The 23,319-nt window shown below is 43.2% G+C and overlaps 1 protein-coding gene across 7 annotated transcripts in view; it reads right to left on the reverse strand.

Annotated features, from left to right (window-relative positions):
- Positions 1-23,319, reverse strand: part of ADCY1 (adenylate cyclase 1) — a 747,796-nt gene that overhangs the window by 186,252 nt on the left and 538,225 nt on the right. For all 7 annotated transcript variants that reach the window (XM_075586430.1, XM_075586431.1, XM_075586432.1 and 4 more), the window contains 2 exons: positions 20,953-21,037; positions 16,807-16,896 (listed from right to left, as the gene is read on the reverse strand). In XM_075586430.1, the coding sequence (XP_075442545.1) occupies positions 16,807-16,896; positions 20,953-21,037 (175 nt within the window). The remainder of the gene's footprint in view (positions 1-16,806; positions 16,897-20,952; positions 21,038-23,319) is intronic.

Below are 23,319 nucleotides of genomic sequence, written 5' to 3' on the forward strand. Positions count from 1 at the left end.
TGCTAGGATCAGTTTCTGCCGCAATCTCACTGCGAGGAGTAAAGAGGATGCCCCCCAGCATGAATCATTTTTGTACTGCGACCACATGAGCAACCTTGAAACTGAAGACATTAAGTCTTGCTACATCTGTAAGAGACCTACACTCAATATAATCAGAGACATAAACAGAAGATGATTGATTAGAAGATGGATGACCGTTGGCACTCACTTTTGAACTGGGCACGCTAGTACTAGTAGTAGCCTACTGCAACTGGCTTTTATCTGATTGGCTTGCAAACCTGGACAGGCAGAGAAAAAAGAAACATATTGGGGGGCTAGTCAGTAGAAATATAATATATTCCTATTAAACAAGGAATTAAAACAAAGGTATCAGTGCAACTGTAAAATACAATTAAAATAGTTCACTAACTAGGAGGGCGAGAGAAAAATAATACAATGTGTGGTATACCAAGCAGAGCCCCCCTCTTGACTCTCACTGGGAAGCAAATTATGATATCATCCAAGTGGGCTAGGTGTGGCTGAACTCTGCCAACTACAACACAAATCACCACTGGCCAACAGTACCTGCCTCCAAATGGTATTGAGGAGGTCAATGAGGGTATGGAGCACAAGTGAGCACAACTCCTTCCTCAACATACCCCGGACACATGCAGAGGGCAAGTCTTCCAAACTGCTTAGGTTGGGAGTTTTTTTTTAATGTTTTAGGGCTAACAAATATATCCTCAGAAGTGCAGATGCATGGTGGGTTAATCGGCTGCAGATAATGGGAAATGTCAACATCCTCTTTCTCACTGCTGGATTATAAAGCAGAGGCTTAGCGAGAAAGTTGCCCTGCACCACCACTGCTCCCTTCATGGCCACAGAGACAAGGCTCTAGGACTTCAGTAAGTAGTTCCAATATTATGCCAGCTGTACTGAGGGTTATATAAATAACAAAACAAGAAAGAACACAACAACGGGACTGGTAAATGTAAAAGTTGTTTATATAGAGAAGTAGCAAAATATTAAAAACTCACATCGAGTATAGGATACCTCGGAACACTCGCTGTAAACATCAGAACAAAACACAGTGCCTGGGTGGGAACGGTCCAACCTCCTAGCAAGGAAAGTCCCGCAGACGAGCACAGCAGCTGAGTAAAGCACAGCTCCTAGCAGGACAGCTGATCTGTAGCCAAATGGAGGCACCATTGGTGACATACAGTAGCAGTGGGAAGATGAGCCAGCCTCTATGTGTTTCGTGTAATACAGTTTGTCAGGGGCAGTCTCATGAAACCAATCAGGCAGCTAGATATAGGCAACCAAATTGGTAACACATGGTGCAAGGTAACAAATTTACCAATGAAAAAATAAAAACAGTGAAACTTAAGATCTCTTGATTAAGTCAATTAGACAAAACGCGTAGAGTTATGTGATCAAGTTCCTATGGTCTTATTTTAAATAGATCTTCTTGATATGCCTTTTTAAAGGCGTTTGGAAGTTTTTACTTCATTTGTTCATTTGTACATTGACTCTATCTGGTTGGAAGTAGCGATTTCCATAAGGACACTGACAGCACTAAAGAAACATCATTCTGATAATCATATGAGATTCAGCAGTGGGAGAGAGCAGGAGCTCTGATTGCAGTCACCGCAAGACACCTCAGAGCAGGCGGCGTTTGGTGTGTTGGAGAGACGGATCTGACTACGCCAGAGCTTCGTGGGCTGCGGTTAAAGATTGTACTCCTAAAGATATGCTTATTTTATCTACTATCTTTTAAGTAGAATCAGTGTTTATGCTGTGAAAGTCTTGAATATACTTACTTCACCATATTGGCTCCTTCTCTTTATTTTTAGATATAGTAAACCCCCATCTTCTACAGTTGGACAATTGGACTATTTATTCACACCATTGTTTATTATTTTAAAAACATTGTATTGGTTTGCGCTGTTTGTTTTATATATATATATATATATATTTGTTTTATATATATATATATATATATATATATAGCAACTGTAAATATTACTGTATGTTCATTTGCATGTCTTAAACAGGTCTGCAACCCTGTCTTTCCCCATTGTCACCCAGCATACAGCGCTTCCACTGCAGCAAGGGATTATGGGAAATGACATGCAAATGAGCACTCAGTGCCACCTTTTGTCTCAAGCTCGTATTACACAAGCCAATCCTCAAGCCAATGCATGCCGTTTTAAACACAGCTTTTAGACAGAGGCTGGGATGAGATGCAAAGCCATTAGACCCACTCACATACATGTTTCAACCTTGATGGGTATCATCAGTGTGAGGCTGGTCTTAATGGCTAGAGCAGGTTTGAGACTAGACTAGCCATTAAGACCAGCCTAAGTAGTGCCGCAGGAGGAAGCTACAACCTCCATATTAATGAACAATTGGTTAACAGAGGAAGAAGTTCATAAGCGACTTGAAAAAATTAAAGTAAATAAGGCACCTGGCCCCGATGGCATACATCCAAGAGTTCTCAAGGAGTTAAGCTCAGTAATAGCCAAACCATTATATTTAATATTCAAGAACTCCATTTCCACAGGCTCAGTACCACAAGATTGGCGTAAAGCAGATGTGGTGCCTATATTAAAAAGAGAGCTACTGCTGCGGCAGAGTTTATTCGAGCATTTGCCCGTTCTCTGCCGCAGCAGTAACCTGGCGCGCGCCGGAGGGTGCCGGGCGCGAGCCGAAGCAGCGGAAGAGCGCCCTCCGATCGGGGCGCTCTACCTACCACTGCCGGGTCCGCCGGGTCCCCTGGAACCCCCTGCCGCCGGGGAGCCCTGGACGCGCATGCAGGGGGCGCTGACACCCGATGACGCGTGACCGCGCATCGGTGACGCGCGGCACGCCGAGGGAGTGGGGCTAGCAAGCCGGGGCATCCCCCGGCTTGCGGAACTAGCCCTGCTCGATTTAAACGTGTCGGCAGTGTAGATCACAACCGGGAAATTACAGACCTGTAAGCCTGACGTCAATAGTAGGGAAACTACTTGAAGGTTTAATACGGGATAACATTCACTTAATGGAAAACAAAATTATTAGTAATAGTCAGCATGGATTTATGAAGGATAGATCTTGCCAAACTAACCTTATTTTTTTCTTTGAGGAGGTAAGTAGGAATTTAGACCAGGGTAATGCAGTTGATGTGGTCTACTTAGATTTTGCAAAGGCTTTTGATACGGTTTCACACAAGAGGTTAGTATACTAAATAAATAAAATTGGACTCAGTAATAATATATGCACCTGGATTGAAACTGGTTAAAGGACAGACAACAGAGGGTTGTCATAAATGGAACTTTTTCAGGTTGGGCTAAAGTCGTGAGTGGAGTACCTCAGGGATCGGTACTGGGACCCCTGCTTTTTAACTTGTTAATTAATGACCTTGAGGTTGGCATCGAGAGCAAAGTCTCCATCTTTGCTGATGATACTAAATTGTGTAAGGTAATAGAATCAGGGCAGGATGTAATTTCTCTTCAGAAGGACTTGGAGAGACTGGAAACCTGGGCAGGTAAATGGCAAATGAGGTTTAATACAGATAAATGTAAGGTTATGCATTTGGGATGCAAGAATAAAAAGGCGACTTACAAATTAAATGGAGATATATTGGGGGAATCCTTGATGGAGAAGGATTTAGGAGTGCTTGTAGACTGCAGGCTTAGCAATAGTGCCCAATGTCATGGAGTAGCTGCAAAGGCAAACAAGATCTTATCTTGCATCAAACGGGCAATGGATGGAAGGGAAGTAAACATAATTATGCCCCTTTACAAAGCACTAGTAAGACCACACCTTGAATATGGAGTACAATTTTGGGCACCAATCCTAAGAAAAGACATTATGGAACTAGAAAGAGTGCAGAGAAGAGCCACCAAATTAATAATGGGGATGGACAATCTAACTTATGAGGAGAGGCTAGCAAAATTAGATTTATTTACATTAGAAAAGAGGCGTCTAAGAGGGGATATGATAACTATATACAAATATATTCGGGGACAATACAAGGAGCTTTCAAAAGAACTATTCATCCCACGGGCTGTACAAAGGACTCGGGGCCATCCCTTAAGGTTGGAGGAAAGGAAATTTCACCAGCAACAAAGGAAAGGGTTCTTTACAGTAAGGGCAGTTAAAATGTGGAATTCATTACCCATGGAGACTGTGATGGCAGAAACTATAGATTTGTTCAAAAAAAGGTTGGCCATCTTTTTAGATGGGAAAGGTATACAGGGATATACCAAATAAGTACACATGGGAAGGATGTTGATCCAGGGATTAATCCGATTGCCAATTCTTGGAGTCAGGAAGGAATTATTTATATTATATTATTTTACCCCTTAATTTGGGTTTTTGTTTGCCTTCCTCTGGATCAATAAGTAAGTATAGATATAGGATAAAGTATCTGTTGTCTAAATTTAGCACAGGTTGAACTTGATGGACCTATGTCTTTTTTTAACCTCATCTACTATGTAACTATGTAACAATGTAAGTATAAATGTAATACAATAAATAAACTTATGTCAGAAATGAATGTTGTTATTAGCTCTTACTAGGAATTTATTCAATTTTTTTTAAAGCAGGGTTGGGGAAGGGGACGGGGATAGGGGTGGGGCTAGGTAGATTTTTTTGGTTCAGAGAGTAGATTTTTGGATGATTTGTCAAGCACTGTATATATATATATATATATATATATATATATATATATAGTTTCTTAAAACAGACAAGGATAACGGCGTGTTAGTCATCAGTTTAGTAGCTTAATTGAGACTGTTTGACTGGTTTACAAATACAGTAAACATGAGACAGGTCAGATACAGTAGTTGTGATAAAAAAAAACAATCCCAGGGAGGCGCATGCGCGAGGGCTAGGTGCATGGATGCCTAGAGTGTGAGCTCCGCGCCCCTCGGCAATTCAAAAGCACTCAAATAACACAAAAACCAGAAAAGACGTCAACAAAACTTACAAATCAGACAAGGATTAACTCAGGATGCCAACAAGACCAAAATCTGGCCACCAGGCCACGGTACTCACTAAATATTTTAATAAAGCGGACCCGGCTCACAAAGATGGTGCGGGAACACAGACGCCGTCCGCAGAGTCAGAATCAGAGGATGATCGGCTACCAGAGGAGAGAGCTGACCCAGGGGACACTGAATCGATCACACGGAGGGTGATGAGGGAGTTTTGTAATGAAATGAAAGCCTACATGCATAAGGAGCTAGATTACCTGAAGCGGGACATTAACAGTATTGGTGCCAGAACGGACGAACTAGAATCAAAACTGGACTCTACGATCAAGGCGGTCCGCAAACAGGATAAAACCTCAGCCAATTTACAAGCTCAAATAAATGAACTTTCATGCAAACAAGAGGATGCGGAGAACCGGGACCGCCGTAATAATATCAGGGTGCGTGGCGTCCCTGAAGAGTTTGCAGGCCCTGAGGACTTCATTACAAGATGGCTGACAAGCCTCTTCCCTGATAAGCCTGACTCGGCTCTGCATCTGGACAGATGCCATAGAGCCCTTCGGTCAAAGCCGCAACCTAACGACCCCCCAAGAGACATTATTGTTCGTCTCCACTATTTTAAAATAAAGGAGGCAGTCTGCCAAATCTCCAGGGCGTCGGGATCGGTGGACTTTGGTGGGGTTAAGCTCCTGGTATTCCAGGACTTGTCGCCTACAACCCTTGCCAAGCGGAGATCCCTCTTCCCCATTACCAAGCTTCTCCGAGATAAAGGAGTGCGGTACCGCTGGGTGTTTCCCTTCGGTCTTATGGTGCTAAGGAACGGGGCAGCCCATACTCTACGCTCCCTAGACAAAAAGGGACAATTTCTGAAAAAATTGGGCCTTCGGAGAGACTCTACTGACCTGGTGGAGGCAGGAACGTCTTCCCCTGAGCCGAGCTGGAGCAGAGTGACGAATTCGTCGTGAAAATCTCCAGACAAGACCCTTAATTGATACCAATTAAGGATCAATTAAGTCTTAAAAGGGCGATACCAGCGGTCTGTTCTTTTGTCCGCGGACCACATGAATAAAGTTGGACAATTCAAACCTGCATCCTGACTTGGCGGCCATCCTGGTGCACCCGGCGGCAGAGCTGAATACCGAGGAAGAGAGGGGAAACTCACCAACAGATAAGCGCCACGCAGACTACACAGCGGGGGCTGCACAACCGGGCCCCCCCCCATTCCCCGCCCCTCTCCCCGTTATCGGAGTGACTGTGGAGGGCAATATGAAATGGAGCAGCCCCCCCCCCTTGCAACCCTCCCCCCTTTACACCCCCCCCTTTTCTACCCTGGCCCCCTGTTTATAGTTTATAGTTTCTAACCCCAGACACAGCCTCACCCCATCATGCCCAGGACTACATACTATCTCCCACTGTCTAACTCACCGGCAGGATGCTTTATAACTACTGTATGTGGGTGCAATATACAAGATTGGTTGGGGAATGAATGACGGTTGTAATGCACATAGCGGTTGCTAATACCTATCTATACACTCGCCAAGGAACTATTTTATTTGGGCTGTGGTGGCATACAGGGCTGGAGGCTTAGAGGCTTCCCTACCTCCTGGGGATCTAGTCCTGAACCCACACAGAGGCCCACGGGGAGTGTTAGATAGTTGAGTAGCGCTGGGGGGTCACTTGAAGTGAGGTAAAATTAAAAATGAAAGGTGAAAGAATAGAGAGATGCCTATGTCAGCTATAATGTGCGCCCTGGCTCTAACTTCTCATTTGGAATACCATGAGCTCACTCAGCGACGGTACAGCACAGCACTTCCCAGCACATCCATCCATAAGGCGACCTTGAGATAGTTAGATTAGACCGCTTAAAACTCGCTACCCAGCACGATTCACTAACGGAATGCGACCTGACAGAGAGACAGACGGGGAAACACCAACACGGAGGCACATCACAGGGGATGGGGTGGGCGGGGGTGAGCTAAACAAACAGACGAGGGGATACAGCTGGGAAGCATAGTGGGGTGCATGAGTATAGACCAAGCAAGACATTACTAAGTTTCGTAATGCTACCCACGATAAGCAGGGATCATTGCAGGTCAGGATAATCCATTGCGCGGTATGTCCTGGAATGGTCGCCACATACCTTCCTAGAGTCGTACAAAGCAGGTTTATTCAATCTCTTAGTTAATGTTATTAAAAGTTTATGAGTGTTATTCTATATTTTAGTATAAGCAGAGCCGAGGGGAGGAGTCTCCGATCCCCGGCCCTCACCATGTTGTCGAAAGGGAACGTCCTGCGTAGTCGCAGGACTTTCATTCAAGCCCTTTGGAAAAGAAAGGACTGAACAAGATCGGTTAACCATACATCAGGTTTTGGTGTTTGGGTTACAAGCTTTCCTCCAAAGGCAAGAGATCCACTGGAGTCTCGGACTCCAAAAGGATCTCCGAAGTTATTTTACTGTATGTCTCACCCTATGTTTTTTCTCCCTACCCCTCCCCCTCCCGGTCGGCCGCAGGACTCACGACACGCTGAAGGATCCCTCAGAGGGACACAGAGGTCTCAGACAGATGAAGAGCAGGTAAAGCACAATCACATACACTATACACTAAACTCTATGGATAGGGCAGTCCGGTTAGATAAACTACAATGGGGTTGATAATTATATCTCATAATGTAAAAGGCTTAAATAGCCCGGGTAAGCGTCGAGTAGCATTCGCTGATTATCAGCGAAAACAAGCTGACATCATACTACTCCAAGAGACGCATTTCAGCATAAAGAGCTCCCCAAAATATCTAGACAACCGGTTCCAACAATTCTACCTCTCATCCGCCACAAAGAAAACAAAGGGAGTAGCGATTATATTTCATAATAAATGTCCATTCAAGGCAGAAAAGACAATCAGAGACAAAGATGGAAGATATATAATTCTAATAGGCTCCATAAATGGTAAACACTAACACTAGCATCTATCTACGCTCCGGGCGATATGGATCCCAACTTCTTTACATGCGTTTTTAATAAACTGACTAAGGTTGCGCAGGGACCAATAATAGTAGCGGGGGACTTCAACACAACTCTCAACCCTAACATGGACCGATCGGGCCCTCAGCTTCGGTACACCAAACAAACCTCCCACACGTGACGTCAAGGCTTGAAAGAAAATCGTCTCTTAGACATCTGGAGGGAGCAACATCCCCATGATAGAGACTACACCTTTTTCTCGCATCCTCACTCATCATATAGCAGAATGGACTACTTCTTTGTCTCTAGCAGACTGGTCCCGAGGATCTCCCACACTGGGATCCATGATATTTCATGGTCAGATCATGCGCCTATAGAGCTAAGGTGCACCCAGCTAATTCTAGACAGACCTAGAGCAAATTGGAAGCTTAATGAAGCCCTCTTGAAAAACCCTGACACCGCCCAATTAGTAGCCAATGAAATAGATCAATACTTCTAGCTAAACCAAGGATCGGTAAACTCCTATCTATCCCTTTGGGAGGCTCACAAAGCCACGCTAAGGGGCGTACTAATTAGTACTGCGTCAAGAAAGAAAAAAGAACGAGAGGTTAAAATAGGGCTTTTACAATCCAAACTAAAAGCCCTCACGGACAACCATAAGCAGTCCAATAATCCCAGCTTACTCAAACCTATAAAAGACAAAACCTTACAAAAATTTGGCTTCAAAGACTCATTCCTAGAGGGGGTCCGAGCACTGTACCAAAATCCTTCGGCGGTAATCAAACTCCCGGGAGGCACAGCGCAGAGATTTCCAATAACGAATGGTACAAGGCAGGGCTGTCCTTTGTCCCCTCTCCTCTTCGCCATGACGATCGAACCCCTGGCGGCCAAAATACGCGAGAGCATAAACATTCAGGGTGTACCAATTGGAGATACAAATTTCAAAATCTCGCTTTTTGCCGACGATATAATACTGTCCCTAATCCACCCTCAAACATCACTTCCCAACCTACATAAAGAATTGGTGGAGTTCGGCAAAATCTCGGACTACAAAATTAATAACGACAAATCAGAAGCCCTACACTTAAATGTGCCAGAATCGGAAGTTAATCTACTGAAACTGAACTTTAACTATAGATGGAGTTCCTCATACATTAAATATCTGGGAGTGAATGTATCAGGCAAGTACCAATCATTGTATAAATATAATTACCCGGCCCTATTCGTGAAAATCAAAAAAGATCTGGACAAATGGGAAGACTACCAGATCTCATGGATCGGAAGGATGATCTCGGTAAAAATGAATATACTCCCCAGATTGCTATACTATTTCCAGACACTCCCGATCCATGTTCCCAGCCCTGAACTTAAGAACATCCAGAATAAAATGTTCAAATTCATCTGGAAGGGCAAAAGGCCCAGGGTGGCCAGATCGGTCCTTCTGACGTCAAGAGGAAGAGGGGGGATGGGTGTCCCAGATATTACAAAGTACTATTTAGCGGCCCAGTTGAGGCAGGCCGTAGTGTGGAACGCAGATCCGGGTCTCTATTGCTGGTGAGATATTGAATCCCACTACGTTAAAACGCCTTCTCTGCAGGCCCTCCTTTGGTGCATAGATAAGGGGGATAAATCACCCCGTAGGTTCGACCTTGGTCCCACCAAACACACCTGGGAAGTCTGGCGGAAATGCAGATCAAAGTTTAAACTAACTACCCCAGGCTCGCTGCTTACTCCGATCCACAACAACCCCCACTTCCCCCCAGGATGTGAACCAAAGCAGTTCGACTATTTCCGCCTGAAGGGGGTTAGGGTGGTCGCCGACCTACTGAGCGATGGAAGGTTGCTGAACTTTCAAGAATTACGAACAAAATACGAAGCCCCAGAATTGAGCCCATTTAAGTATCTCCAAATTAGAAATTTTCTTCAAAAACTGTCCCCAAAATTTGAGTATCCTCCCCTCACCAACTTTGAGAGACTCTGCCGAACTAGTACACATCAAACGGCTTTGATCTCTAATATATACGCTGGGATGGAGAGAACAGCAGGTCCCTCCACTCACGACTACATGTCCAAGTGGGCGGCGGAACTGAGTATAGACATAGATAGAGAAGACTGGGAGGATATATGGGACGCTGCTTCAGGAACTTCCATCTGTACCACAACAAAAGAGAATATCTACAAAATCATGTTCCACTGGTATCTTACCCCAGTTAGATTGAAGCAAATCTACCCCCTGGCCTCAGATCTATGTTGGAGAGGCTGTGGACAGAGAGGAGACATGGCCCACATTTGGTGGTCATGCCCAAAAATCCAAAAATTTTGGCTTTCTGTCCAAACTTTAATCCGAGAGGTAACTAGCCTCACATTAGCCCCAGATCCACTGACCTTCCTCCTGGGCAGGTCAATTGAGGAAATTGACCGCCCAGTAGGAAAATTAATCTCCTCCATCCTTACCGCGGCTAGGTGCTCTGTGGCATTCTCCTGGAAAAAGATCTCTCCCCCCTCTATCCAGGCGGTTAAGAGAAGAATAGACGAAGTAATGCTTATGGAACGTCTGATGGCGTTTCTCAAACGCAAGACTACAAGTCATTACAAAATCTGGGAACCCTGGGAGACTCACTGACTCCCGAGAGAACCCGATAGGAGAAACTATGACCACCCAGGCCACACCCTGAAGGACGCCCCCCCCCTCCCCCATCCCCATACCCACCCTTCCCTCCCCTCTTATCCCCCCCCCTCCCTTTTTCAGACCTCTCGCTCCCCTGGTCACCCAGTGACCCAGAGGTCGCGCCACTCTTGGCGGTACACTCCCCCCCCCTCCAGTATGGAAAATTTGAAAATCAAAGTGTATTAGGATACTGTGATGTGAAATTTGCCTGTAAACTTGCCTGTTTCCTAATAAAAATTAAAAAAAAAAAAAAGATGCCGAAATAGAATTAAACCTACTATTAACTTCCCAGGCTGATATATCCCTGAATTGGTCAAAGAGGAAATTTTTCGATAAGGCAAACAAGCCAGATACTATGCTCGCCAACAAACTGAGACACAGACCCCCTAATTATAGTATACCAGCCATTAGAAAATCCTCCGGCTCCATATCCGGAAACCCGACTGCAATCGTGGAAGAATTTAAATCCTTTTACGAGAAATTATATAATGGGGATAAAATAGTACATAACCAGAATACAGAACGAGCTCGCGAGTCCTTCCTTACAAGCTCAAAGCCGCCAAAGCTGACAGAGGAGGAGAGAGAGCGACTGAGTCGTGACTTTACCATGGAAGAGCTAACCTTAGTTGTTGAAAATCTAAAGTCCTCAAAGGCCCCGGGACCGGATGGCTTTTCAGGCCTATATTATAAAAAATTTAGTAAAGCCCTGGCCCCATACCTGCTTAACATGTTTAATGCGGTGTTGGCAGGAGAACCCTTCCCGGACAACATGCTCCAAGCGTCAATCTCATTAATTCATAAACCTGGTAAAGACCCCCTAGATTGTAAAAGCTACAGGCCCATCTCGCTTATTAATACGGACATAAAAATCTATGCTAAATTGATTGCCAACAGATTAAGTCAGATCCTACCTAGACTGATACACCCAGATCAAGTCGGATTCATTAAAGATAGACAAGCAGGAGACAACATCCGACGAATCATTGATCTGCTAGAAATAGCCAAATCACAAAAAGTACAAATTATGGTGTTAAGTCTAGATGCAGAAAAGGCCTTCGATAGATAGACTGGGCATATTTAAAGATAGTTCGTAGTGTGTAGATGGTCACTGCAGCAGGAATTCAACCGGAAACATGAATAATTAAAAACAGCTTTATTAAACTAGAGTGCTGCGCATCACAGAGAACCACTCTGACGCGTTTCGTTCCTGTGGGGAACTTTATCAACTTTGATAAAGTTCCACACAGGAACGAAACGCGTCAGAGTGGTTCTCTGTGATGCGCAGCACTCTAGTTTAATAAAGCTGTTTTTAATTATTCATGTTTCTGGTTGAATTCCTGCTGCAGTGACCATCTACACACTACGAACTATCTTTACTTAAAATCTCTGGTGGAGCACGCAGGCCATCACACGGAGCTGGGAGCTGGTCTTCATTCCCCTATCCTGACGACGGCGTTTGGATCCACCCATAGCAACTGTTTCGGGGCCTCTTAGGATCGCCGATCTGGCAGCGCTTGTTTAACCCCTCCACAGCATAGCTGTTGGACCTCGGAGATGACGTCACACGCCAGCGCGACGCCCGAGGAGACGGAACTAGCTAGGCACGGGCAGTGAGTACACCGGGTCGGGTCAGGGCAGCAGACGATAACACCGTGAGTACACGGGAGGGGTAGCTTTTTGGTTGCCTCTCTCCCTGACTCTAATTATCCCCTGCACAACAGCCCCCCACCCAGGTTTTATTCTTTATCCCTCATCCTGCCGCATGCTCTGGTTGCTGGTTCCCCTCACACAGGATCCTTATGCCCGTGTAGTGGCCATCCTTATACTTCATGTGTCAGAGACTGCTACTACAATACACCCAGTTTTACCTTTGGAACTTTAGAAGCACCGGACAATACGGGGGTCATTCCCCTACAACCACTATGGGCATATTTAAAAGCTACGCTTGGAGCATTTGGTTTCGAGAATAAATTAATATCAGCTATTATGGCTCTATGCTGGTCCGACAGCTAAAGTTATCCACCAAGGCTTCCCTTCGAACCTATTTAAGATCAAAAGTGGTACGACACAGGGCTGTCCCCTTTCGCCCCTACTCTTCGCCATGTGCATGGAGCCTTTAGCGGCACAAGTGAGAGATAATCCGGATATTTCCGGACTTAAAATAGACGATCAAGCCCACAAAATAGCCCTATACGCAGACGATGTACTAATGGTCTTGTCAAAACCACTCACCTCTCTCCCTAATATTTTCAGCTTGCTGGATACTGTAGGTTCAACAAAATCTCAGGGTTCAAAATAAATCAATCAAAATCAGAGGCCTTGAACGTCACCATACCAAAACCAGACGAAAAACTAATTTCCCTAAACTTTATCTTCCGCTGGCAGCATACAGCGATCAAATATCTAGGGGTATTTATCACTAGCAACTTTAAATCAATTTATAAGGCAAATTACCCTAAGTTAATCAAAACACTGAAGGAGGATATAAGGCGGTGGGCGAAATTCAATATCTCCTGGATAGGCAAAATATATAGTGTAAAAATGAATATTCTCCCGCGCATCTTATATTTGTTCCAAACACTCCCAGTGCCGTTGAATCTGAAAGAAATTAGTGAGCTACAAACCGCCATTTTCACATTTATATGGGGGGTAAAAAAGCTAGAATTAAAAAACAGACCCTACTAAAACAACCATTAGAAGGAGGCATGGCAGTACCTTGCTTGATATCATACTATCGTGCGGCCCAATTATGCCAACTTTCCCAATGGCAGACACCCCCTGATATGAAGAGATGGGTTGCATTGGAGAACAAGGCTTGCTCCCCACTGGAGCTAAGCAATTTATTGTGGTCCCCAAAAATAGCAAGAAAATATGCTATACAACCGCCGCTATCCTCAATGACCAATTCATTAGCAATTTGGGACGCTACCAAATTTAGATGTGGACTTACGTCCAAAAATACCCTGATGACACCTCTATGGGGAAACCCTCACTTTGCTCCAGGTATGCATAGCACAAACTTTCAAATTTGGAAACATAATAATATAACGAGATTAAAAGATCTGGAGGAAGACAACAAAATCATAACATTTGCACAAATTAGAGAAGATAAAAATATCCCAAACTCAGAATTTTACAGATACCTCCAGATCAGAGCCTTCTACAATAACTCGAACCCACACCCACCATTGACAACATTTGAAAAGCTCTGTCTGAGAGAGACAAATACTAAGGGACTTACATCGCAGATGAATAGAGAAGTGGTCGGTTCTGGCGTTAAAGTCACCCACAAGCTGGGGTATATGCTAAAATGGGAAGCAGATCTGGGGGAGATCCTAGAATTAGATGAATGGACTCAAATAGCAACTGCTGCTGCCAAGAGCTCGATTTGTACAACATTAAAGGAGAACGCATATAAGGTCCTAATGAGGTGTTATCTTACCCCGCTTAGACTATCTAAATTTGTAAATGGAAGCTCCCCATTGTGTCCCAGACAATGTGGAGAACCCGCTGATCTGTTACATATGCTGTGGTCTTGCCCCCGGTTGGTTCCATTATGGAATAAGATCAACAATTGGCTACAGAGGATTTTGGGCCTCGAAATTCCATTTGATCCCGGACTTTTCTTACTTGGTAGAGCACGACAGGGCTTCGCAAAAACAGATCTCAAACTAATAGCTCATTTTGCTACAGCTGTGAGGTGTGAGATCGCAGCATTATGGAAACAAAGTGAAATTCCTGTTATCCCCAAGATTCGGAACAGAATTTAGTACGTATGCCAGATGGAAAAATTGACAAATTTAGTTAATGACACTGGCGAAAATTTTCTAAAAGTCTGGACGCCAGGGGTTGAGAGATCCACCATATTGCTTTAATATTCGGTAAATGCGTTCTCCTGTGATGCGGTAGCTCACTCGTCGTTAAAAGGGATACCAGAGGAAAACTAATAGATAAATTACTATTGTTCACCACCAAAAAAAAACAAAAAAACACATGGACAGCGGATCCTTGGGCGTTGAACGGTGTCGTGGCCTCCCATCCCCCCCTCACCCCCTCCCCTTTCTCCTTCATTATGTATTATGTTTTATTTATTATTTATGTCTATGTTTATGTTACCTTGTTAATGAGCAATGTTTGTGTTCAGCCAAGATGCACATGAGATACTGATAGCGCATGACACAGTACTGGTTATAAGATGTATTAATGCTGTATTTTCAAAAATAATAAAAACTACAAGTTAAAAAAAAAAAACCCAATCCCAGGTAACTAAACGCAATTGGAGAAATGTCTCTGTAGTGGACTGATTGACTTAGGCAAGTCTGATGGTAGGTGGCTTGTTTCTGTTTAATACTAAGCATGCACACATCAGTTTAAATATATACGTACAGGTAAACCCCGTTATAGCGCGGTCCTCGGGGGCCAACCCGATCCGACCGCGCTAGACCCGGGGTCACGCTAATTTTAAAAAAAAATGGCCGCCGCGCGCCTGATCGGGAGGTAGGGAGTGAGGAGGGAAGGAAGGAAGGGGTGGCCGGAAGCCCTACACATCCCCTAGCAACGGCGAGTCTTCCCACCACCGGCATCCATTTCCTCCCCCCCAGGCCCCCACACCTACCGGCCCTCCGCGACATAGCGGGGGGGAGACCCACACACCGGTCCTGACATGCAGCCGCAGGGAGGAAGGACACCAGAACAAGGGACCGGTCCTGATCACCACCTCCCCGTGTCAGGAGAGATAAGGACTAAAGGGGGAGGAGGGGGTGTGCTTCCCTCACTGGAAGTCTCATCCTCTGAGGGGTTAATATGGCTGTAACAGGGGGGATATGACTTCAGTGCGGGTGTGAGTTTTTTTTAATTGTAGGTAGGGCTACATTAAACCCCATGCGTGTCAGGGGAGGGGGAGAGAGACAGCACTCATTGCTCTGCACTGACATTTAAGTGGTTAAGGTGTTCATTGTGGCACTCAAGGGGTTAAGGTGCTGGGGTCTGTGCGGGACCTACCTGTCTGAGAGAGATATCTGTTTAGAGTGTGTGCAGTGTGAGCAGTGTAGAGTGTGCAGCGTGTGCAGTGTAGAGTGTGTGTAGTGTAGAGTGTGTGCAGTGTAGAGTGTGTGCAGTGTGTGCAGTGTAGTGTGTGCAGTGTGTGCAGTGTAGAGTGTGCAGTGTGTGCAGTGTAGAGTGTGTGTAGTGTAGAGTGTGTGCAGTGTAGAGTGTGTGCAGTGTGTGCAGTGTAGAGTGTGTGCAGTGTGTGCAGTGTAGAGTGTGTGCAGTGTGTGCAGTGTAGAGTGTCTGCAGTGAGCGCTGGGAGTGTGTGCAGTGTAGAGTGTGTGCAGTGTGTGCAGTGTAGAGTGTGTGCAGTGTAGATTGTGTGCAGTGTGTGCAGTGTAGAGTGTGTGCAGTGTAGAGTGTGTGCAGTGTGTGCAGTGTAGAGTGTGTGCAGTGTGTGCAGTGTAGAGTGTGTGCAGTGAGTGCTGGGAGTGTGTGCAGTGTGTGTGCAGTTTTTAAAAAAAACGGGAGCCACGTGAAAACCGCGTTATAACCGATTTCGCGGTATAACGGGGCATGCTATAACGGGGTTTACCTGTATATGTTAAAATATACTGTACAGGCATACCCCGCATTAACGTACGCAATGGGACCGGAGCATGTATGTAAAGCGAAAATGTACTTAAAGTGAAGCACTACCTTTTCCCACTTATCGATGCATGTACTGTACTGCAATCGTTATATACGTGCATAACTGATGTAAATAACGCATTTGTAACAGGCTCTATAGTCTCCCTGCTTGCGCACAGCTTTGGTACAGATAGGGAGCCGGTATTGCTGTTCAGGACTTGATGACAGGCGGATACGTGAGCTGCCATTTGCCTATTGGGCGATATGTACTTACTCGCGAGTGTACTTAAAGTGAGTGTACTTAAAGCGGGGTATGCCTGTATAGCAATGTAATTAATAATGTCACAATACATTTGTATATACAATTAAAAAGCCTTAAATATCTCAAATGTATTATGGGTTAAAAATAACAAAATATAGATATATTTATTACAAATTATTAAAATAAAACTGCCCTTTAATTAATATTTTTTTTCCTATAAAAAATGATCTTCACATTCAGTATTCCACAAATACAGAACCAAAACCAACAGTGTACATCTCTTTTAAGTACATATAACAAACATCTATTCTCTATAAATCAATGTGCTGTTGCACTTTTTACTCACCATATATCCTTGTGCCACAGAGTATATTAATATTACTATGAAAATACACAAAATGGTTCGAATTTGTATTGTCAGGCACCCTGGAAAGCACTGAAAGACAACAGAAGAATAATTGAGCTTCAATAACATTTGTGGTTGAAGTTTTCAGAACTCTATTTCATCAATTTATAACTCGGGCTCTACATATTAACAATATATTTAAACAATTGAAAATCATTTTTTTTTTCAAATATAATTGATAACTCTTAAAAACTTGAATGGCAGTTAATGCGGGATCGAGCTTGGATATCTCATATCTGAGCTAAATAAATCACCCCCTTTAACCTTGAAAGTGCAATTTAAGCAGCACTATTGTAATTAGCATGAAAATTAATTGTTTTATAGCAATTATAAATACACTGATATAGCAGATGTTATTACCCCCTTAATGTGACATAACTAAAAAAATATGTTAAATAACATGTGATTTCCCTAACCATTGTTTTCAAAAGTGCTAATATTAAATAACAGGCCAGCATTATTGCAATGTATGGCGTTTTAAGTCTGTTATATTTCTAAAGACATACTGTAAGTATACTATGTGGTGACGAGCCATAAGACACTTAAGGTTTATTCAAGTGAATTGGATTTAAAGTGATTCACAGCTCCAAATGGTGTTTTATGGCTTATCAGTACTCAGTAAATGTGTCCAAAATGTACTTAATCAGAATAAATGTTATGACAATATTTCCTGAGATGTTATGATAAAAAGCCTCATCACTGATTTATCCACCATACAGTAATATATACAATTATGTACAGTGGTGAGAAAAAGTTTGTGATCCACTTAGGATTTTCACATATTTCACATATTTAAAAGCTAAAATATTATTAGATCTTAATCTAAGTCCTAATAATAGATAAGGATAACCTTATCAGACAAATAACACAAAAACATAATAGTTTTCTTTAACATTTATTTATCCACAAATGATTAAATATTCAATACCCTTGCATGAAAAAGTATGTTAACCCTTAGATTCAGTACCCCTTGAGCAGCAATGACTTCAACTACTGCTGCGGCCGAGTTTATTCGAGCATTTGCCCGTTCTCGGCCGCAGCAGTATCCTGGCGCGCGCCGGAGGGTGCCGGGCGCGCGCCAAAGCAGCGGAAGAGCGCCCTCCGATCGGGGCGCTCTCCTTACCGCTGCCGGGTCCGCCGGGTCCCCCGGAACCCCCTGCCGCCGTCCCCCACATCGCGGGACACCAGGGCTCCCTCGGGGAGCCCTGGACGCGCGTGCAGGGGGCGCAGGCACCCGATGACGCGTGACCGCGCATCAGAGACGCGCGGCACGCCGAGAGGCTGCCACTTGCAAGCCGGGAAATCTCCCGGCTTGCGGAACTGGCCACACTTCAATAAAGTGTGTCGCCAGTGTAAGTATTTCCTGTAATTGCTCGTCAGTCTCTCACATTGTGGTTTTGAGGAATTTTGGCTCATTCCTCCTCACAGAATTGCTTGAACTCATTGACATTTCAGGGCTTCTTTGCATGGACAGTTCACTTCATGTCCTGTCACAATATTTTTATGGGGTTTAGATTTGGACTTTGACAAGGCCATTCTAAAACACTGAATTTCTCTTTATGCAGCCATTCTTTTGTAGATCCACTTCTATGTTTAGCATCATTGTCTTGCTGCCTGACCCACATTCAATTTAGCTTCACCTTACAGACGGATGGACTGACATTCTCTTCTAGAATCTTTTGATGCAATGTAGAATTCATGGTTGTGTCAAAAATGGCAGGCTATCCAACCCTAAATCATCACACTCTTGCTTGACCATTGGGGTGAGCTTCTTCTGTTCGAACACAGTTTTGGTTTTTGCCAAACATAACGTTTCTCATTGAGGCCAAAAAGTTCTACCTTTGACTCGTCTGCCCAAAGAATATTGTTCCAGAAGTTTTGTGGATAATCTAGGTGCTCTTTGACAAACTTACGACAGCAGCAATGTTCTTTTTAGGCGCAAAGTGATAAAACAGTTAATATGTGCAAATGATCCAAATGTTGATTAGCACTGAAAAACACATACTGTCCCGGCCAGCTTTATTCTAAAGCTTAACGGGTTAAATGTGGGCCAACCGCTGGGCTTTTCTCCGATTTGAATCGGAGTTTCCCACGCGGCGGCCGCTTCAATAGATAAGCGCTAATGGCGCTTATTATTGAAAGCGCCCGAGGCGCGGGAAAACCAGCCGAAAATGGCCGAAGATAGCCGCGCACCGTCCGCGGCTATTTTTAACCCTCGGAGGCAACCGCTTTAGATTAGAGCTGGCCGCCACGGTAATACTATAACTCCAAGTAGAGGATTTTCCAGGTAAGCAGACTCTTTGTAGACCCTCATATGAAGAAAAGAACACAAATGCAGAGAGTATAGTGCATTAACATTTACTTAAGATGACAGACAACACAGAGGGGAATGGTGACACACTCAATCTTTCCCCGCTGGTAACTAAACAAGAAGTGACTTTGGGCACACTTCAACCCTTCTCCTTAGATGACAGATTGAGAAGCCCTGATTGGAAAGAGACTGCTGAGACGAACCACTGCGGGTGAGAGACGTTGGCGGAGGCAATCGCGGTTTGTTCCTGACTGAGAAGTGGAGCGGTCGCATTGGGAGCTGTCATCTAAGGAGAAGGGTTGAAGTGCGCCCAAAGTCACTTCTTGTTTACTTACCAGCGGGGAAAGTGTGCGTGTGTCACCATTCCCCCCTGTGATGTCTGTCCTCTTAAGTAAATGTTAAAGCACTATACTCTCTGCATTTGTGTTCTTTTCTTCATATGAGGGTCTAAAAGAGTCTGCTGACCTGGAGAATCCTCTACTTGGAGTTACAGTATTATGTGTTTTTCAGTGCTAACTAACATTGGGTTCATTTGCACATATTAACTGTTTTATCACTTTGCGCCACGAACACTGTTTTGTTTATGTTATCTTAATTTGCGATTTGGGGAAAACCGCGGGTGTTTAGGCTGCAGCTTGATTATATCACATTATTTGTTGCGCTTTATTATAGTTTTTTCAATGTTCTTTTTAGAGAGCAGTGGTTGCTTCCTGACTATCCCTCCATAAACACCATTCTTGTTCTGTGTTTGTCTGATAGCAGAGTCATGAACACTCACATTAGCCAAGGCGAGAGTGGCCTGGGTGTTGCTTTGGGGTTCTTCGTGACTTCCTGGATGATTTGCTGGTTTGTTCTTGGAGAGGTTTTGGTAGGATGACTGTTTCTGGGTAGAGTAACTGTGGTCTGGAACTTTCACATTTTGAGTGACAGGGGATTGGTAGTGCCCCAAATTCTGAGAAATGGTTGAAAACCCTGTCTAGACTTATGAGCATCAATAACTGCTTTTCTGAGGTCTCAGAGAATTATTTTGATCGTGTCATGACGTGTTTCCACACACCTGTATGGTGAAGACCAAACTCAAACAGTTTATGATCTTTATATAGGGTGGGGGCTACCAAACTCACACCTGAAGATCTCCCTAATTATTTAGACACCTGCAACTAATTATTCTGTTTATTTAGCTGATAAAACAAGGGGTTTGCTAACTTTTCACATACCCTGACTCTTAATTACTCATTGTTTGTCTAATTCATACATCATTGTGTTTAAAAAGGCATGGAATTGGTTAATATAAACCTTATTTGATATTTAAGAAAATATTGCTTTCGATTCAAGAAGGTTATCATGGACAAACGATGGAATTTCTGCAATTATCATTGCGGTTTACAAATTTTTTCTTGCCACTGTATATGGTGCTACAGAAAATAAATGTGCACTTAGCTTATACTGTAAGATTATTTTAAAATTACCCTTTATTATTAAGTACTTAAATCACTATAGATTAAAATTCCTGAGAGTTGTACTTTGTTTTTTTTTTGGCATGATTAAAGATGAACTCATCTCAATTTATAGCTGCACAAGGGTTTAGATAAGATAACAGAAAGCTATATTTTAAGAAAAAAATAACACTGTAGTAATTTTCCATAAATATATAGCAATCCACTTGAGAGTTAGGGGTTTATTCTATATCAATCAAGCCATATTAGGCAAAAATTACACATTGAAGTGTACATTTTATCATTATTCCTTTTTTAACGAAGCTGTAATATATTTACCTGCACTCGTGTGACATGTAGGTACATAATACAAGTCACTAGGAAGCATATGCAGAACACCAGGAGAACAAGGACTATAGTGCTTCTGAAAATAATAAAAACAAAAGCAAATGTCAGTATAGTAAAGGCATAAGCATCAACAAGTGTACACATAGCTCAGTTAAACACTTTTGGGTTTAGTCCAACCATCTCCTTGGTAAATGGGTTAAGCAAGATCATGGGTACAAATGTCACTATGTTTTGGAACAGTGATGAAAGAGGAAAAAAAAAGATACAATATGTCCCAGTTTTATGGCATTTATTGCTTACGCCTAAAATACACTATATTGCACAAGCCTGTGGTGGTCCCTCCTCTATATGTGGCATTTTTCAGAGCAAACACAGAATCCATAAAGAGGGATAAAACAAGCCCCCAGAAAAACACTGCACTCACCACTTGTAATGTGTTCACTAAACATTTCAGAAATACAGATATCTCAAAAGTACGGCCACCTAAAATTGGGAACTAAAGGGTCTTGATCAGAGGATCAGTAAAGGTATTGAATAGACTAATTACCTTAATCAAATATTGGCACAAATTGTTTTGCATGTAAAATCTTATTTTAATCACGGGAAGATACACATAAGGTGTATATACATATAAAGTCAAAACAGCTTTAGTTCAAAAGTACGTTGAGATGGTCACTATATTAGTGATGTATTATTATATGTATTACTAAAGTATTAATAAAGGGGATCTTTTACAGATATATTTAGAACAATGGCTAAGCATTGCATCGTGGGTCAAGAGATGGTGCCGGAGTAGGATGGGGGTGAAGACAGCAAATGTAAGAAACACATTGATTGTAAGTAATTTAAATGTGTATTTGTTTAGGTTGTCAATTGACTTCCAATGTGTTTATCTATACCACTTTTTGGGTATAGATAAGCACAGTCACAAGCAATGCATTTTTAGCAAATGTTTGTTTTTATTTCATTGTAATGTATTGTATTTTTTGATATGTGTGTTTTTTAGGTTGACCATCCATTGTTATTGTGACAATCCATGCCCATATGGGGGCATAGTTTACCACTGTGTCAATCAATGGGTAGAGAGGCTGGGTGTAGTAGCTCCTTAATTATAGAGATTAATAACCGCTAAGGTAATTAAGGGTTTAGTGGCCAGTAGTTTGTTTTTTATTGTAATGTTGTTGCTCCGCAGGACGAGGAGAATGCAGAGGAAGATGAGGGCGGCCTTCATCCTGGCAGGGGTAAATCCAACTTTAATTTACTTTATGCTGGCTGGTTAATGTTTTTTTTAATGGGCAAATGCGCTATATTTAATAGTTTCGTATTTGTTGTTCTTATTTTAACTTCATTGTTTTGGATTAGTGGCTCTTGTTTTAATTTAATTGTTTTTGATTAGTGGTTCTTGGTTTTATTTAATTGTTTTTTCTTTTTGGTTCCTACATAGTTACATAGTTACATAGTAGATGAGGTTGAAAAAAGACATGCGTCCATCAAGTTTAACCTACAGCAGCGACAAAGCCTATTCTTACACTTACCCGGTTTGTCCCGCGGCAGATTCCGGGCTGGCGCCGAATTTTCCTGTGCGCCAGCCGGAGCCTCTCAGATCGGTCCTCCGATCGATGCCTCTCCCCTCTGCTTCTCCGGGTCCACCGGGTCCCCCGGGCCCCCTACCGCCATCCCCACATCTCCCTTAACCAGGGCTACCTTCGGGGAGCCCTGGGCACGCGCGCCACGCGCGCATGCACCCAATGCAGCGTGACCGCGCATCAGTGACACGCGGCACGCTGCGGAAAAAAAATTACAAACCCGCGTCTTCACGCGGGTTGCGGCACCAGCCGTGTTAGAATAGGCTTTGTCGCTACTGTATGCTAAATTTAGACAACAGACTTTATCCTATATATATATACTTACTTATTGATCAAGAGGAAGGCAAACTAAAAACCCCAGTGACATATCATCCAAAGATATCTCAGGAAAAAAAAATTCCTTCCTGAGTCCAAGAATTGGCAATCGGATTACTCTCTGGATCAACATCATTCCCATGTTTACTTATTTGGTATATCACTGTATACCTTTCCTTTCTAAAAAGATGTCCAACCTTTTTTGAACAAATCTGCCATTACAGTCTCAATGGGTAATGAATCCCACATTTTAACTGCCCTTACTGTAAAGAACCTGTTCCTTTGTTGCTGATGAAATCTCCTTTCCTCCAAACTTAAGGGATGGCCCATAGTCCTTTGTACTGCCATTGGGATGAATAGTTCTTTTGAAAGGTCCTTGTACTGTCCCTGATTATATGTGTATATAGTTATCATATCCCCTCTTAGACGCCTCTTTTTTTTTGTAAATAAATCTAAT

Source organism: Ascaphus truei, chromosome 2 (genome assembly GCF_040206685.1).
Source record: "Ascaphus truei isolate aAscTru1 chromosome 2, aAscTru1.hap1, whole genome shotgun sequence".
In the NCBI taxonomy this organism is placed as follows: domain Eukaryota; kingdom Metazoa; phylum Chordata; class Amphibia; order Anura; family Ascaphidae; genus Ascaphus; species Ascaphus truei.